Consider the following 19,779-nt stretch of genomic DNA (forward strand, 5'->3'; position numbering starts at 1 on the left):
CAGTTTTTACTAATTTTAGGGCAAGATTTAAATTCTTCAGAATACGAGTTATCTAAAATGTATAAGAAAATGTTCCATAATTGTTTTCCTTTCAGGGTCAATTTACCTAGTAGAAAGGACTATTTTAGAGAACCCCTCCCTTCCCTTTTTATTTAGCTTTTCACCGTGCTGCCCATGATGTTGAGGAAACAACCAGAAAGACAATCAGAATCCTGGACTGTCTTGATTCTGGCCCCAGGGCTGCCAATGCCACTTAGGTGGATCCCCATGTCCTGACTGTAAAAGAACAGCCTTGTGCCAAATATTGTCTAAGGTGCTTTCAAGCTCTAAAATTCTATGATCAATGGTCAATCTGAACAACAAACTAGCCAACCAACCAAGCAAACTAAACTACATTTCCTGTGGCTAAATTCTCTGAGCCCAGGAGCCCAGAGGTCAGCTTATTGTATAGTGGGAAGAGTCAATTTGTTCAAAAGACGTGCTACATACAAAACAAGTATCAGTAAGAAATAGCTCTTTTCTGCCACTATCTAAACACGACCTAAAAACAAAATATAAATAAGGTTTTAAACTTCAATATGTATACTTAGCATATGGACTACCTATTCCCCAAAATGGAAGATATTTCCACATAATTTCAAAGTGTAATCATGTAACTTCTCTCCTAATGATGTTATACTAACAAAACCATAAAATTTTAATGTTTTTAAAATGTGAAAATACTTAACAGTATAGTTATTTGTATTTATAACACTTTTTCTTTTATTTAAATCATATACATTTCATTAGAATTTCTAGCCCAAACATTGTATTTGAAGGTGAGAGAAAACAAACTGATATAGGTGAACTTCTTGGCACTTTAGTCTTAGTCTGGCATTTAGATAAGTCACTCTCAAACAAATATAATGTCAAAGCATACTTGAATTTCTTTAATCTAAGGAGCCAAGTGGACAACACCCAAGTATTATCTATTCAAAACAAGACCTACTCAGTGTTAATTAGATTTATTTTGATCATTTTGCAGTATATACAGATATCAAATCACTATGTTGTACAACTGAAACTAATATAATGTTATATGTCAATTATACCTCAACACAACAAAACAAAAACCAAGACCTGCTCTTGTAAAATGCCAGATAGTCCGGGAAATGGCAGCCTTTCTACCGCTGAGCCTCTAGGCCAGTGTGAAAGGCCTCCTCTTCTCAGTCAGAACGGAGGACCTGGGATGGGTAGGTTTCTGCTTATCTAGACTCATTTGCACAGCACTTCACAGCCTCCCAAGTCTCTTGCTTCTTTGCTGCCCTTACAGACAACACACAGGCAATTTTTAATTTAAGGCCTTCACTGACTGATTTCCTTATGGGAAATGGGAAGAATGAACATGATTACTAAATTTCTGGTCTAAGTGTCAGATCTCTAGTTCCAGACTGTTCAAATGCCACTGTCATGCAGAGCCCTCTTTCCTCCAGCCCCCATTCCTCCTTAATTAGTAGTGTTTAAGGTAAAGGCCTTCAACAATAGAAGTCAAACAGCCTCCCGCCCCCCACCCCCACCCAGGTACTCCAATTTCTGAGAGGCTTGCTGGAGGACTGACTCAAATTCATCTTTTTCTTCTAGAGGTTGGCAGTAACTGCGGAACTGCAGGGTAAAACCTTAAAATACTGGTGAAAAATTAGGAAGAGCTTGCAAGATGTAGAATTTTGGGGTATGAAATCTAAATACTACCCTCCAGTCTTAACACCCTTTTCTATGCCACCATGGAAATTCATTTAAAAGCCTTCTAAAATGACAGTTTTGGTGAAGTTCTAGAAAGATCAGGCATTATTTTAACCCAGTAGAAAAAAAAGAAAGAAAGAAATATGATTATACAGTTTGCAAGATAAAAGTTAAAGGATTAAATTCACCACTTGCTTCAATATTTCAATAATTGGACCTGTCGATACCTTAGGTAAGAAATACATAGTAAGTGGTGTATAAAACTACTGAGTCAATTCGGGCACAGGATTCCGAGATGAAGAACTTCGAGGTGCAAACCTTTACAGTATATCGTATTTCCACGGTAGTTTTATTGACTCCTTAAGAAGCCCTTGCTTGGTCTATTTGAATCCTGAGCATAGGTCAATAAAAAGACCGTAGCTGATTTAGATAGTTCCTAAGTTCTGACATCAACACTACCTTAAGTCTATATAACAGCAGACAATTTAAGAAGTCCATATTCTTCCAAGCCAGCAGCCATGGCAAGAGTCCCTTTCACTTGGTGCTATTACAGGGAAAACGAAGAAATACTTTAAAAAATATACAGGCCAAAGAACTGGAGTTAAGTTACTAGGGTGGGGCTGTGTAAAGCTTTGGTGACTCACTAAATGAAGTTGTGAGCTGGGGTCTTGGCACTAGGGGAACACAGAAGAAACAGAAAAGTTGGGGGGTTTGCATAGGGTGGCGAGCACACTTTTATCTTTGATTGGCGGAATCACTCAGACTTTTCTTTATGGCGTCACCGGCTACCTGCCTGTAGAAAAGCTCTGTCTCTGTGACGTCACGCCTCACTGACCAATGAAAGGCCTCAGTCTGCGAGCCCCGAGGAGGGTTGTGGGCCCTTTTTTGTGAATGAAGCTTCTTGGATCAACCCTCCTGGAGTCCCCGGGAGCCGCGGCCCGCTGTGCTCGGGCTCCTCGGTGGTAGCGTCCGCGGCTGCGGTGGGCGCGCACGGTTACTCTAGGCAGCCCCAGCCCCCGGCGGCAGCACCGTCGCCTCTGCCTCGCCAGCGGGCTGCTGGCACCTGGGGGCGGGCTGGGGGTCGCCGGCAGCGGCAGGAGGCGCTGTAGCGAGGGCTGTGGCGCGGGTCCCGCGGCGGCCGCAGGAAGGAGCGGGACAGCCGCGGTGGGCCAGGCCCCTCCTCCGGCTCCTGCGCGGCCACCTCCCGCCGGGCTCCGCCGGCGCCTGCAGTCGGCGCAGCGCCGCTCCGCGCCCGCAGCCCTGAGCGCCCGCGCGCGGGGCCAGCGGGGTCTTCGGCGGGCTAGCGAGCGCGCGAGGCCATGGTCGTGGTCCCCTGACGGGCTGCGGCCGCCTCCATGAAGCGGAAGAGCGAGCGGCGGCCGAGCTGGGCCGCCGCGCCCCCCTGCTCGCGGCGGTGCTCGTCGTCCTCGCCGGGAGTGAAGAGGAGCCGCAGCTCCACGTCGCAGGAACTGCACCACCTGGACCGACAGGACGACCTGTACCTGGACATCACCGGTGAGCCGGCGAGCGATCGCATGGCGGGGCACCCCGGACACGCGGCACCCGGCGCGGGGGTCCTAGCCCACCCACCCGGGGCAGTAGAGGCGCCTCCCCGGGCCAGACTGACACGCCTCCACCCCCACCCCCATAAAAGCCCGAGACGGCCACACCCCCTTCAGGATCCGGGCCCTGGGAGCGCCCCCCCCACCCCGAGTTTTCTTCTGCGTTTGTTGCAAGCTGTAACTTTATCCGTTTTGCACCCTCCTACCCCAGCAAGATGGCCCCAGGGGTCACCTTTCTAAATTGCGGGCGTCTGCTCGGCGCCTCGGGATTTTCCTAAATTCGAGTTGATACCGCCTCCCGGGTTGCAAGCTCGGTTGGCCCTTAAGGAGTATGAACCTCCGATTCACTCCAAAGGATTCCCCGAGCGCGCTGAACACGCCGGCGCGGGAGCTGCAGTGTTTATCTGGCGTTTGCCAAACCTCCGCTGCTCTGTGGGAAATGGAGTCCCTCCCGCCTGGGGCGGCGTTCCCCGGCCCGGCGCGGAAGCCAGATCCTTGCCCTGGTCCTCACTGCACTCGCCCCCTCCCCAGCGCGCGTACGAGCACGCCCCAGACCTCCTAGGGATAATTCCCCTGCCTTGCTTCTGGAATGTCACTTAGATGGCATTTGAACCGGTCAGCTTGATGAATGCCCAGAGTTGTCACTTTTGAGAAATCACAGGTAGAAAAGCAGTCGTTTGATAACGGCTTTATTATTAGTGCCGATTCTACAATTCTTGAAGACTTTATAAATCCAATTTGGGAGCCGTTGGGTTTGCCAGGATTGACACTGAAGCGTGTGAAGGCATTAAATGAGATGATGTTTGTGGAAACGCTTTGTCTACAATTTTGAGGGATTTTTCAGTCTGTTTTCTGTGGCTCAGAGTGTGTAAACCTCGGTGTGTTGGATTTTTATAAACTGTTTCCCGCCCATTGATAAACCAGGTATGCTGGAGTGGTCAGAACATTAATTAAGAAGGTGCTCAAACACAGAAATTTAGTAGAAATTATTTTCTAGGTCGATGGACGGTTGTTTTGAAACTAAGGTCCATTTCACAGAAAGTTGAGAGTAGAGCGGAAGGCATCTCGGCGTTGAGTGGATGGACCTTGGCGACAGAGGAGGTAGGCAGGAAGGGGTTGCCTTAAGTACCTGTCTCCGGCTGGCACCTGCCCAGGTCCACCGTAGCGCCTGGCGCTTTAGGAGGTGAAGCCCACTTGCTGAGGCTGAGACCAGGTCCCACCACGTTGTGCGCTTCCCGGGGACATGGCCCCGCAGAGGAGGGCCGCGGGTGCAGGACCCACACGGCCTTATGCCTTGTTATGTATACCTCTTCGAAGGACCTTGTTGAATAGCATTTAATTTGGGGGCAAGTAATACACTTACTTGGTACAGAATTCTTAATTACAAAGGTAAAGAGGAGTATTATATATAGTGAAAAGTTGGTCTCAGCCACCGGGTGTTTTTCCCCAGAGGCAACTTATGTTCCTAGTTTCTTGTGAATCCTTACAGAACTAGACTGCATTGTTACACGTACGCAAGCACGGCAGCATACAATACGTTGTTTTGCACATTGTTTTCACAGTATTTCTTAGCAGAAAGATTGTTCTGTATTAGTACATGCAGAACTGCCTCATTTGGCTTTAATTACTGCTTCTGCCAAAATAGATTGGTTTAAAAGTATAAAACCATAAAATGGTATATGTGGATTTAAATGTATATGTATATGTTTTATGACTTGTTTATATATATGTGTATGGTTTATGACTTGTTTAGACAGTTCCCTATTGGAGACATTGTCTCCAATCGAAAAGGAAGAGTCTGACAGCAAAGTCATTGGGGTAAATCTTCCTTCTTTATGGAATAAAAGATGCAATGTGGCTGGCTTTCCTGAGGTAGTGATCAATGAATTAATTTCAGAAAACATCACCAAGCAGAATATTGAGGAAATAGTTGGTGCACTATATAAAATAATACTCTTATTTAGATGACAAGCCCAGATAATGGAAGGCTCCAATCTCAGTGTAAGCTCACTCCAGGGGAGTTAAGGAAATCAACTTCCCCTACGATTTCTCCAGATGTCCCTTAGTGACAGTCTTGTATTCCTGGGAATAATGATACTTAATCAGTTTGATTGGGTATGATATACAAGACAAAGTAACTTTGGATGCAAGGTGGGGATTTCTTTTTACTGGGCTTGTAGGAAACGCTTGAGGCCTCATCCTCAGCAAATGGCAACCTGGTACCATCCTTCCCAACTTGTTTTTCCCTCAGTTATTGCTTTCTAAAAGCAGTGCATGCACATTTTTAATATCAAACATTACTAAAGGAGATATATAAATATAGTTAGTCCCCCTTGCCTGGTAATATTTTCTTTCCCTTCAGTTTTCTACTCATATTCAAGTTTCTACAAATTGTGCCATACCTGTAAGAGTGGTCCTCTTTTTAATGGCTGCATGTTGTTGCATTGTATGGCTGAATTGTGATTTATTTAATGCTAATAAATAAATGGTTATTTGGGCGTTTTCCAATCCCTACTGCAAATGGCTGCAGTAGCATCAGTGTACATGTCTACCTACATGTGTGACTGTGTAAACTTGAAATGAAGAGGCCAGGTCAAAGTATATATAGGTTTATCCATTGGTGAGTGGACTTTTCGGGCAATTATGAATAATGCTGCTATGAACGTTACGTACAAGTTTTTGGGTATATACTAAGGAGTAGAATTCCTTTGGGTATATACCTAGGAGTAGAACTGCTGGATCACATGGTAACTGCCAAGCTTTTTTCCAAAGCAGCTGTACCACCAGCATTCTTACTAGCAATGTATGGATTATTCCACATCCTCACCAACACTTGTTATAGGATTGTGAAGATTCTTTCCCAGTGGGGTTGGTTTGTAAACATTATTACTTCTGCCCACTCTACCTTTAAATACATTACTTTTTTTTTTTTTTAAACTTTGGTCCCTTCACATTTTTATTACAGTCTATTTTATCTATAGGTTGAATTCCCATAGATCCCAGGGTATTTCATGTGTGTACATTTAACATAGGAGGCTTAATTCCTATTTTTGTTCCTCCCTCTTTTGTTATGTGGTCATTATTTATTGTCTATCCTGCCACCCCGATATACTGGACACTACTCTTACTAGGAGCAGACTGACCCAGGTTTTATTCCTAAGCAGACCCCAACAACCTCTCATTGACCATTCATTCAGTTCTTGCCATATGCAATGACATGGAATTTTACCTGTATTCCTGGCGCAGTTCCAGTGCACCATGTGAAAGAAAGGTTATAAATACAGTATAAACTGTATATGTTAATGCTAAAGAGATAACTGAGTAAAGATAAGATCCTAATGAGTTATCAGTCAGGAAGCAGGGGGAAGAAGGGAAACGAGGAGGGCTTTCAGTTGGATTTGGAACTAGGTATCTAGATGGGAGAAATACCAAGGGAAAAAATGTTGGACACAGTCAGGTTTTGTTGTTGTTTGGTTGGTTTTGGGGTTTTTTTTTGGCCATGCGGCTTGTGGGATCTTAGTTCCCCAACCTGGGCCCTTGGCAATGAAAGAGCCGATTCCTAACCACTGGACCACCAGGAAATTCCCCACAGTCAGGTTTTTGATTTTCCTATGAACCTCCTTGCGGCCAGAAGTCTGAATCTTTTTGATCTCTCTACATTCCTGTCCCTTAAATAGAGCCCTCTGTGAATGACATTGCACATTTTACTTTCCTCTTTATTAATATAGAAAAAAAATTAAAGGCTATAACATTACTGCATAATCTGTGTTTGATAATTTATAGGATTTAATAGTTGGTACAGAAGTTCAATTTATTTTACTTCTTTTGTTTTTTAAATTTCTGACTAGTAACAAAAATTGTCAATAACTGCTGGCTTAAAAAATATTCTTGGTGATTTGTCGTAAATTGAAAAATACTTTTTTTCAGTGTCTGCCATTATATTCTACCTTTTAAAGAGTGTCTGTATTATAACAGTAAATAATTTTATTGGAGAAGCTCTAATTGAGGTCAGCATTGTTATTTAAAAGCATTGATTAATGGTGTATTGGATACTCATCAAATAAAATTAAACAGATACAGCACTACTCCTCCCCTCTTCTTTTTAGGATTTTAAAAATCACGCTAGACATCATTAGACAGGGAAAATTTATTCATTAATTGAAGTATTTTTTGAATGCTTACTATGTAAAATAGTCATGTGTATTCATTGTTTGCAGTGATAGAAATATATTTTTCTTGATAGAAAAGGAATGCTGTTAACCTGGGGCACTGATTCAAGGAGGAAATAAATTAATTTTTCTTCAACAGTTTCATGTAGTAGATTATTGAGTTTCAGTAACTGAAACTCATCAAAGTCTGTAGTGTTCACTTTTCTTCTTACTTATGACTTATGTCTATACTTACTCTCTGCGTAATGTGAATTTACTTTCTTGATTTATGTGCTTGCTTAATTCTTCAACATCTTTACTTCTGATGGTATCATGTTAGTCATCTGCTTTGAGTCTCATTCCTTAGGCACCAATAAAAAGGCAAAAACTTAACACAGTTTCAGTGTTGCTGCCACATAAAGAGTGTTTGGGCATAAAGATGAAGGGGAGGTGGAATAACTGGGTTACAGTGATAGTTTTTTTTTTTTAAATATTTCTTTATTTATTTAGCTGCACTGGGCTTAGTTGCGGCATGTGGGATCCTCATTGAGGCATGCGGGATCTAGTTCCCTGACCAGGGATTGAACCTGGGCCCCCTGCATTGGGAGTGCGGAGTCTTAACTACTGGAGCACCAGGGAAGTCCCACAGAGATGGTATTAATGCCAGGAGTTGACAGCACAAATTAACTGCACTGTGCCTTAGAATGGGAATGAATTTCTCCAAATTTTGTTGGGGTTGGGGAGAGCTGGAATGAAACCACTTTGTGGATTTTTAGGATGGGAGGAAGGCACTGGCACATACCAATGACATTTCTTGGAAATTTCTGAGATAGTCTCTGGGGAACTCTGAATTGATGGACCTGGTATTTTTTGAAATAATTTTAAGAAATCCCCTAGGAATTTCACAGTTGTCCGTTTTTCCCTGTGAAGAAGCCAAGACCAGAGATAAGTAATTTTGCAAATTTGTAAAATAAGTTTGCAAATTTGCAAACTGCAAATTAATGCAGTTTCTTTTTGGGAAAGTCATGATCACCTGCCTTTTATTCTTTCTGACAGATAAAGCTGCTTCACAGTTATACATAAATGATTTCTTGAACATCTACTAGTTAGTCCTTTGCTACTTTGCCTAGTAGATGATTTCATAGTAGATGCTCCATAAGTAGTATCTATGAAATTGAATTTAGAGAGATGAATAATTATCTAGTGAATTTGGAAAAATGAGTAAACTAAGTACACAATTCAGGTCTTTCAGAGCTCATGCTATTTTCCAAGTTGGCCATGATTACACCCCTGATCTTCCAGATATTTCATTCCTTCAGCAAACATGTAATAAATATCTGTTCTGCCAGCCATTTTTTTTCCCCCTTCAAGTGCATAAAATAGGTCACTGCTGGGAGATAGTCCCTGCTCTCATGGAGGTTATGTTCTCTGCTTTATTTGAGAAAATAAAACTTGGAGGGTTTTTAAGGAGAACTAGCCTGAAGAGGAACCATATCTTGGTTGACATCTTTGGGGAAGAAAAACTTCAATGGTAGAGTTTTTGAAGAGCTAATTCTGGTAGTTAGGCTCGAGGACACCAGGGAAAGCTGGTGTCTCCCCACACAGGGGCTGAACACAGCCAGATTTAATAACCTTTTGGAGCCTGGATTCTCTCATCTGTTTAAAAAATAAAAAGTCTGCAGAGTTGTTGGGAGGATGAAATGAAGGGGATGCATGTTAAGTGCCTGGCTTGGTGCCTCGCTGACAACCGGGGCTCCATAAATGGTCTCTGGTATTACAAGTGTGCCAGCAGTGGGCAAGGCCGGGGTGGGTACAGAGGGCACACTGAGACAGTCATCATGGTTGGGAGGGTTTCAGGCTCAGAAGCAAACATTTCTCCCATACGTGTACTTGCACAAAAGGTTCGGTGAATCAAAACAGTGAAAATGCAGTGTGTTCCTCTCCCTGCTTCTGAATGTAATCTTCAGGGCAGAAACGCTGCAGATGAGGCTGGCTCAGTATTTGTCGGAGACGTGGAGGAGGTTTGGCGCCGTGTTGATAATCTTTTCCGCCTTGGGAAAAACGTTACAGTTTCACTTTAAAGATTTCTTGTAAGGGGAAGAATAAACCAAAACTCTTCGGAGGCTATTGTTACATGCTTTTATTATACTGAAGAGTTTATATGTTGCCTACTATTAAATTGCAGCTAAGTTTATGGGGGGTGGTTCTTCATAAAAATGCAAAGTCCTCATGGGAGAGCCTCAGGTAGAAGGTTATTTTTAAAAAGTGTGTTAAGTTATTTACTGATAAAATACAAATTTTTCAGAGTGGCTAACTTAAAGCATGACTGTGCCCTAGTACATCCGTTTTAAAAGAGTATTTCACAGATCCAAAAGCTTTGATACTGGTGGTGCATATTATTGGCAGACAAGGTGTTTGTTTTGGGTAAAACAAATTACCTTTCAATAGGCCTTTCTAATGTTTAATGTGTGGCACAGAGACCCAATTATATTTGGAAGGGGTGGGAGTTAGAAAATAAGATAAATAAGAAATGCTATCTTTAAATCTATTTTTTTTATTATACTGGGAAAAAATAATTTTAGTAGCCACTATTTTGTTTTTCTTCCCATCGTAGCTACAGAATATTTTTATTTTAATCTTAGTAAGTCCTTTAAGGTCCTTCACATTAAAATTACTTTTATAATTGTCTTTAAAAAGAAATGAAAACATGGGTAGATTGGTTTATCTGAGTATTTAAAAGCCAGTCCTCACTTAGGTCAGGTACCATTATGAGTGAGGTAAGTAGGTCCAGGGGTTACTCTGGGCCAAAAGTGGAGAGATTGTATGGAGACAAAGAAAGTGGTGCAGCAGGAGCTAACCAATTTTCAAATACTGTTTCTTTACATTTTGTGATTTTTAGCTTCCAAGGTTGGTTAGTCACTTAATTTGTAGAAGTACCATATTAGCCAGGGATTACCTTAGAAAACAATTTCCAAAATAAAATTGATTTTAACTTCTGAAACACAAGGTTATTTAACTGGAATTTGTACATCTCATCTGAATTCTCTAGTTTATTTGAAAGTTTTACGCCCTTCTCTCTCTCTCTTTTTTTCTATAGCTTTTCATGGATACTGCTCCAACAAAGGTATTCAGATCATTGACTCTACTTTGCAGTTCTTTGATGATTTTAAAACTGTAGATTTAATCTGTTAGTTGTGATTCTTGGTTCCGTCTCTTCCTGTTTGCTTGTCTTAATTTTAGTCATAGGTAGCAGTTTTAGTTTTCTATAACTGTAGAGTATCTTTCATATGTTTACGACTTAAGTTGAAATCTGCCTTTATATGAAAAGTTCTGTTGGGTCTGTGTACAGGTAATGCTGGAAGTAGTTTCTGTGATATTTTATGGGGTTAATTATGAATGCTATGTTTTGGATGGTGGATATTTTTGGTAATACTAAATTTTTATTTTAATTAAATCTCACTTTTGTAAGCGCTTGCCGAAAGGATACTTAGAATGTGTTGTTATGACAGCTGTTCTTGATTTTTTCCCCCCAGGTTACTTTAGTTATTTCTAGGCATTTCTTTGCTTAGTGGACAGGCATATATCTCACTTACTGTGTTTGGTAAGAGGGAAATCTCATGAAATGCCAACCTGAACTTTGGGAACAGGGGAGTTCTTTTGTATCCTATTTAAAAATATATATATATATATTTTTTTAATATTCTGATTCCCTTTGATTTTCAGGTTCCTCAACCAAGGCCATTTACCAAAAGAACCAATCTGAATGGCCCCATATACTTGTTATTTTCAATTGAAAATTTTCTGACTTTATCCTCTTCATCTTTTATTCAGCTCCTTTAATTCTTAGTATCATTTATATTCTAGAGGAGCAATTCTCTTAAGAGTCCTTTATTCACCAGTCAGTTCAAAGGTTTGGTCTCATTGTCTTTGAGCCTGAAAAGCTGAGGAAGCTAGGCAGGGTAAATTCATTCTAATTGCATAATATCGCATATTGATTTCATTTCTCAGGTAGTTTACTTTTATACCATTAAAATTTGGTCGACAGTGCACTTTTCACAAAAGAGAAAAACATCTTGTTCCTGATGTCAGTGATATTTGTTGTTCCTTCAAGTTCTAATTTGACAATAAAATTACTTTCTTGGCACTGCTATGCAATTTATGACATTGATCTTTTTATACCCAATCCATAATGCTATAATATCATTACAGATTATGAATTCTGCAAAGTCCTCTATTTTAGGACCATCTCAGCTGAATCATTCTCTGCATTTTGCTCATTTATCCTCATTTGTATTCGTATGAATTGTGCTATGGAATTTATTCAACAAATATTTATTGAGCAACTACTTTGAACAAGGCAGTGGGCCAAGTATTACTGAGGAAGGGAGGAGGGGATATGAAGATTTAATAACAACATGCTCATTATCACTGAAAGATTGAGAAGGCATACACTCTTTTTTTTTTTTTTTTTTTTTTTGTGGTACGCGGGTCTCTCACTGTCGTGGCCTCTCCCGTCGCGGAGCACAGGCTCCGGACTCGCAGGCTCAGCGGCCATGGCTCACGGGCCCAGCCACTCCGCGGCATGTGGGATCTTCCCGGACCGGGGCACGAACCCGTGTCCCCTGCATCGGCAGGCAGACTCTCAACCACCGTGCCACCAGGGAAGCCCTGAGAAGGCATACACTCTTAAGTCATCATCTCAATGAAGACAGGCAGTGAAGGAATCAGTCATTATGTAATTTTGCTCTCTTAATTTAAACAGTGTCAGTTTGAGAGAAATTTGTGATGGAAATGTTACTTGATAATTCCTACACAAAGTGAATTATTTTTTTCAATATGTGGTCAAAATGATCTGTCTTATGGTGTCTTTCTCGTGTGTGTGTGTGTGTGTGTGTGTGTGTGTGTGTGTGTGTATGTTTTAACCTTTAAAAGATGAGAAAACTTCATTTTGGTATATAACTAATCATATATATGTATGATATGAATATATGCATACAGTTAATAATATCCTGAAAACTATATCTCTACTAACACAGAGCCAAATAAAAGGTCTGAATTCCAATTAATTCTGTATCACTAATTTGAATGTCGAAGTATCCCACAGGACATAACTTAAAATGAGATACTTTGTTTTATTTTTAAGAATACCTTATTTATTGGTAAGAAGTAATTATAGAGCACCTTTTAAGTTGAGTATTGCTTCTTAAATTGGAGGCACTAAAGATGGCTAAATATTTTAAGAACTATATTTGGTATGTGTGACTTTTAAACTGAAAAGCATTCTGATTTTCACATTCTTTTATAGGTGCTGAGGAAGAATTGCTTTGACACGAATGTGTAGCAGAATTAACATTATGGTTTTACATTTTGGGGAGCTGTTCTCAATCTACTCTTAGAATTTTTTTATTGTACTGCTGTCATTAGATAGCTTTTTGGAAGCACCTAATACATGAAACAAGCATCTTAACATTCATTTATTTCCTTTTTGACAGTGTACTGTCAAAAAAGCTTAGAATTTAGCTAGCAAACACAACTGAGGTTGGATTTTAACTCCACTATTATATTCTAATTTTAAACTATTGTGACTAAAAGGGCTTGAAGTAAAAATCCACTCAGGATATGTTTGAGTGCGTATTATAGTCTCATCCTTGCAATGGGTGCTGCAAGAGCTGCAATAGAGATTTCATAGTTGACCCCGGATCTCTGGGAAGTGACACTAGTACATGGAACTGGGTGATATCTATATATCTTCTGTATCACATAGAGGAACTTATCTGTGAATGTCATGGACACTCAAAGATAGATGCCTCTGAATGAATGTGATGCTTGGAAAGGAGGCTTGAGCTATGTTTTAAAAGATTCTCTTATATTCCCCTGCAGAACCAGCAGGAACTGTTCTTGATCATAGTAACACACAGTAGTCTCTGCTTTCTCCTTCCTCCTGATAATACCATTGCTACTACTGTGGTGACATTTGTATGTGTGTAGGGTGATTGCTGGGATTGGGGATAGACTCTATCCCAGCATGGGGTACCCCCCCTCCCTGACCTGTCCTGCTCTTGTATTCAGCAGTTAACCTGAATTAAATAATAACTTTACTCCAAAATGGAAAAATACTTTATTTATGAAATCTCTCTTACTCAAGAGGGCAGGAAAAGGAAGATAAACCTTAAAACATTCTTTATTTAATAGGACCTATTCAGATTATTTTGAACAAATACATTTTTAGAGGCTAAATTTGTGGATTCAGAAGACAATAATTTCTAGGCACAGTGCTAAAGGAATTTTTTTTCTTGTGGAACACTTTTGCGAATTTCCAAAATAAAAATGTTGGCTATTCCAAAGGCTAAGCAATAAACTTGGATTTTTTAAAAAAAAATCCATGCTTTGGATTAAGGACTGTATTTTAAAATGATTTCAGAAAACAAGTATTATTCTAATATAGAGATTTATGAAAAGGATTAATAAATTTTGTTTTATGCCACAGAAGCAATTTTTAAATAATGCCAATTTCTTTTGTGTACCTTTTACACACCCCATTTAACATAACCATATGCAGTGCTGCTTTGTTGTAATTATATTGTCTTCAAAACATTTTACTAAGAATAAATAGGCATATATAAAACTGCAGTCAATATCTTGTTTCGAATTCCCCCAGAACAGACTGAGTCAAGGATTCCAAGGCAAGTACTTTCTTTAGGAGATGGTCCCAGGCAGCTCTCAAAGTGAAGTAGGTAAGTGAGAGGATCAGGAGGTGCAGGCCATAGACCGCTCATTAGCAAGCAAGTTACTTACTGTGGTAGCTGTAGTTTGATCCCACAGGGGAAATCTGGGAGCCAGTGTAGAACAAGTGAGGATGGAAGGGGGCTGGGATATTTGTACGCTAGTAACTCAGAGGGTGAGTGATAATTTTGAAGTGCTGTGAGGGCAGCCCAAATGGGCTCTGCAGGTGGGAGAAAGTCCTGAAAGAAATGTTGGTATACATGGTCTGTGTGCTGAGACGGGGAGGGTGGGGAGCGGTGACTCCTGCAGTCAGTCATAGTATGGTTAAATTTTTTCTGTGGGCTCTTAGTGCTATTAGTGTTTTTTTAGCTATTTAGCCCTCAACCATTATCCCAAGTTGAGTGTGTTATTGTCACTGTGCTGTGTCCTGGTGAGGCAATTTTGATAGTAAATGTTAGGAAAAGGCACACATGTGACAGGGCGGGTTTGTTAGAAAGAACCAATGGGAGAGTACTAAGCTGGATGTTTATGATGCGAGCTTAATGAACCATTTGCAAGGAATTGTTTAAGGAAACTAGGTAAAGATCTGTGTGCAGTTAAGGATAGTTGGAAGTTCTTTGATTTTTATGAAAGGCTTTATAAATATCACTGTAGCTTGGAGATTTAACTAACAGTTGTGATTAGCATCTAGAAGAATTATGGCCAGAGACAATCCTGACTTCAGTGAATGTGAAGTGACTGGAAGGAGCTGAGCCATTGCCAATGTAGAATGCCAGGACTGATCTCCTTGGACACTCTGGATTCCGTGCAAGTACCATTTCCAAGAACTCCTCACCCCCAGCTAAATGGAGTTTATGCATACATGTGAAGTCAGCCACCTTATGTCATTTATTTCCAATAAGACCAGATAACAAGCATTAGGTACTCTTGTGAGTGGTTCAAGATAAATAAATCTACTGATATAATTGCTCAAGAGTTTATAATCAATGTATCATATGCGTGTACAAAGTGTTACACAAAGTAGGGAAATCACAGTTTACCTTGTGTAAATAAGAGTTATTTTCCTGCCTTTTGGATGCTTTTCCCATATTATTAAAGCTTTGCATAGTCCCTTTTCATTTTTCTTTGGAAACAATAATTCAGTCTATTTAACAGAGGGGGAAAATAGTCATACTGCTAATCTTGTGAGAGGTAGACTTTAACAATGCTGAAGCTTTCACAGGGGATCAAGATTCAGTAATAAAAGCCTTGACTTTGGAGACATTAGAAATAGTTTTTCATCATTTTCCTAAATATGAGTGGGCAGCTTTTAGAACTTATTAGAAAAACTAGTGCTGGTGATGTTTCCTGCCCTATAATCCTGTTCCATGTTCTTGAGGTGCATTCCTGATCCTGGGTTCCTGACACGTTTATCATTGGTCCATGCAAGCCCCTTTATTAGACTTTCTGTTTTTGAAATATGGCCCACTAAACAACACTCAGTATACTCTTCAACTAGAGTTGCTTGTTTTTCTTTTATGTTTTTTCTTTTCTTTAGTTTTTGAATAGATAATACATGCACATGGTTCACAATTTAAAAGATACAAAAGAGTAAACAGCACAGAGTAAGATTCCCACTTTCACCTGTCACCTAGCTGCCTGTTTCCCCTCTTCAGAATCAATTGACAAAGCTGACCTCTTGTGTCTTACCAGAGGTTTTCTGTATATTTACAAATATATGTATATATGTGTATACAGATGTCTGTGTGTTTGTATCCTTTCATGCAAATTATGGTCCATTATTCCCACTGATCTCTACCTTGCTTTTTTTTCACTGCTCTTAGTTTGCTCATTGAGCCCAGAACTGGAATAAAGTGAGCTGGAGGATCCTAGTGGGCCATGCTTTCAAGATGCTCTAGATTAAGATGTGATGATAATAGCCTCTGGGTTAGTCAGTGTATGCTCCATGCTAAGGCCTGTGCTAAAACCTGTGTCTGTCCTTCACCTCCAAATAAAGTTTCTAAGATATAGGTGCTCATTATTTTTTAAAAAGACAACACATAAAGAAAAGAAAAAGATCAGTGATGCTACTAGCAAGGGTGTTTTCTCTATCAGTTAGTTTAGGCTTGGTTATACTGTAATAGCAAGCCCCCTCCCAATCTCAGCAGTTTAAAATAAAGATTTAATTCTTGTTTCTGTTTCACAGCCACTGTGGGTTGGCAGGGGTTTCTGCTTCCTGTAATTGTTTGGGAACCTAGGCTTATAAGCAGCAATGGTCTCTAATATTGCTGGTCCCTGTGCCAGAGGGGAAAAGAATGCTGTGGAGGGTCTTGATCAACAATTAAATGCTCATTTTCGTCATAGTTCATTGGCCAGAATTAACCGTGTGGTCCCACCCAACCACAGAGGGGCAGGAATGTGCCTGTTAGGTGAACAGCATTAATGAGTACCACAGTTAGCCTTTTAGATTGTTCAGTGTATATTTGTATACATAGATATCTCTATAGAGAGATGTATTTTTATATTAATAAGATAAACACTGAGTAATTTTATCATTACTTTTTTCCACTTCATATGTTATAGCAGAATTTTTCATTGTCCTAAGTATGTATCTAAATATGTATCTCTTTTGGATGCATATTATTCTATTATATGCCTATATCCTTGTGGCTTGTCTCCTGAGGAAAATGTACATTAATTTCCATAAAATTGGTAGAAATATTTAGAGGTTGTAGACCCTCCCCAGCCAAGCATTGGATTCCTATCATGGTCTCTACGTTGTAAATATAAGTGCTATTTAGAATAACCTCTCTTCATCCCCTTTGTCCCCTCATAAAGTACCATTTTATAATTTTTTAAACTTGATATTTTGTTTTTTTGTTTTGTATTGTTTTTGGCCACGCCACGAGGCTTGTGGGATCTTAGTTCCCTGACCAGGGATTGAACCCGGACCCTTGGCAGTGAAAGTGTGGAGTCCTAACCACTGGACCACCAGGGAATTCCCATAAACTTGATATTTTGTATAGGTAAATACAGTTGCCCCTCAGTATCTGTGGGGGATTGGTTCCAGGAGCCCTGTGTATATTATTAGGGAAATTATTATGTGATGATTTACAAATGTGTTTTCTATTTGTCATTTGCCTTTTGGTTATCTTATAGTTGTGGTTGTGACGTGTGTTTGCCATGCAAAGTTTGTAGGTGAACCTGCTAATCATTCCTCTTATGGATTCTGGATTTTAAGTCATAGTTGAACTCAACAAAGCTATTAAGGAATTCTCATGTGTTTAATTTCTCCTGCCCTGGCTTGTATGCTGTTGTTCTTAAGCATTTTACTCACACATATCGTATATTATAAACCCCACAATATTGGGTTGGCCAAAAAGTTTGTTCGGGTTTTTCCATAACACGCTACCAAAACCCGAACGAACTTTTTGGCCAACCCAATATATTGTTATTACTTTTGTTAAAACAATCATCTTTTAAAGAGATATAATTGAGAAAAACCTTATATATTTACCCATGTAGTTACCATTGCTAGTGTCCTTCATTCCTTTGTGTAGATCCAGAGTTCCAAAAGGTACCATTTTCCTTCTGCCTCAAGGATGGTGTTTTTTTTGTTTTGTTTCTGTTTTTTAACATTTCTTATAGTCGGGTCTCTTTTACCTTTTTTGTAAAAAAGGTAAAAAACATTTTGAATGTTTAAAAATGCCTTCATTTTTGAAACGTTCTTGCTTATTATGGAATTCAAGTTTGGCATGTTTCTTTTTTCTTTCTGTACTTGTAAAGACATTGTTCTATTGTCTTATCACTTACATTGGATCCTACAAGAAATCTGCTGTCCTTATCTTTGTTTCTCTGTATGTAATATGTACTTTTTCCTCTGGCTGCTTTTAAGATTTTCTCTTTCTCACTGGTTTTGAGAATTTGATTATGGCATATTTTTCTTCACATTGTGCTCAGGACTTGAATTTCTTGGAGCTGTGGGTTTAAAGAGTTTATCAATTCAGGAAATTTTCAACCATTATTTCTTTAAATTTTTTTTCTGCCCATTCCCCCTCCTTAATATACAATTACCTGTATATTAGGCCATTTTAAGCTGTCCAAGAGCTCACAGATGGTCTTTTCAGTTTTTTTGGACTTTTTTTCTTCTCTCACTCACTTTCGTTTGGATAGGTTTATTGCTATGCCTTCAAATTCACTAATATTTTCTTCTATTTTCTTATCAGCCATTAATCAAATCCAATGTATTCTTCATCTCAGATTGTAGTTTTCATTTTTTTTTTTTTTGTCTCCTTACCAGTCTTTTTTTTTTTTTTTTTTTAATTAGTTTCTGCTTTATAACAAAGTGAATCAGTCATACATATACATCTGTTCCCACATCCCCTCCCTCATGCATCTCCCTCCCTCCCACCCTCCCCATCCCACCCCTCCAGGCGGTCACAAAGTACCGAGCTGATCTCCCTGTGCTCTGCGGCTGCTTCCCACTATCTATCTACCTTACGTTTGGTAGTGTATATATGTCCATGCCTCTCTTTCCCTTTGTCACAGCTTACCCTTCCCCTTCCCCATATCCTCAAGTCCATTCTCAAGTAGGTCTGTGTCTTTATTCCCGTTTTACCCCTAGGTTCTTCATGACATTTTTTTTTTTTTTAAATTCCATATATATGTGTTAGCATACGGTATTTGTCTTTCTCTTTCTGACTTACTTCACTCTGTATGACAGACTCTAGGTCTATCCACCTCATTACAAATAGCTCAGTTTCGTTTCTTTTTATGGCTGAGTAATATTCCATTGTATATATGTGCCACATCTTCTCTATCCATTCATCCGATGATGGACACTTAGGTTGTTTCCAGCTCCGGGCTATTGTGAATAGAGCTGCAATGAACATTTTGGTACATGTCTCTTTTTGAATTATGGTTTTCTCAGGGTATATGCCTAGTAGTGGGATTGCTGGGTCATATGGTAGTTCTATTTTTAGTTTTTTAAGGAACCTCCATACTGTTCTCCATAGTGGCTGTACCAATTCACATTCCCACCAGCAGTGCAAGAGTGTTCCCTTTTCTCCACACCCTCTCCAGCATTTATTGTTTCTAGATTTCTTGATGATGGCCATTCTGACTGGTGTGAGATGATATCTCATTGTAGTTTTGATTTGCATTTCTCTAATGATTAATGATGTTGAGCATTCTTTCATGTGTTTGTTGGCAGTCTGTATATCTTCTTTGGAGAAATGCCTATTTAAGTCTTCTGCCCATTTTTGGATTGGGTTGTTTGTTTTTTTGCTATTGAGCTGCATGAGCTGTTTATAAATTTTGGAGATTAATCCTTTGTCAGTTGCTTCATTTGCAAATATTTTCTCCCATTCTGAGGGTTGTCTTTTGGTCTTGTTTATGGTTTCCTTTGCTGTGCAAAAGCTTTGAAGTTTCATTAGGTCCCATTTGTTTATCTTTGTTTTTATTTCCATTTCTCTAGGAGGTGGGTCCAAAAGGATCTTGCTGTGATTTATGTCATAGAGTGTTCTACCTATGTTTTCCTCTAAGAGTTTGATAGTTTCTGGCCTTACATTTAGGTCTTTAATCCATTTTGAGCTTATTTTTGTGTATGGTGTTAGGGAATGATCTAATCTCATACTTTTACATGTCCC

At 39.7% G+C, this 19,779-nt stretch overlaps 1 protein-coding gene across 3 annotated transcripts in view; it reads left to right on the plus strand.

Moving 5' to 3' along the window:
• Nucleotides 1-2,838: 2,838 nt before the first annotated feature.
• The window catches only part of CDC14B (cell division cycle 14B), a gene marked incomplete at both ends in the record, with an annotated part of 104,617 nt that continues 87,676 nt past the window's right edge, over nucleotides 2,839-19,779 (plus strand). For all 3 annotated transcript variants that reach the window (XM_079707137.1, XM_079707140.1, XM_079707138.1), the window contains one exon: nucleotides 2,839-3,234. In XM_079707137.1, coding sequence (XP_079563263.1) covers nucleotides 3,075-3,234 — 160 coding nt within the window. The remainder of the gene's footprint in view (nucleotides 3,235-19,779) is intronic.

This window comes from Hyperoodon ampullatus, assembly GCF_949752795.1.
Source record: "Hyperoodon ampullatus genome assembly, chromosome: 6".
Classification (NCBI taxonomy): domain Eukaryota; kingdom Metazoa; phylum Chordata; class Mammalia; order Artiodactyla; family Ziphiidae; genus Hyperoodon; species Hyperoodon ampullatus.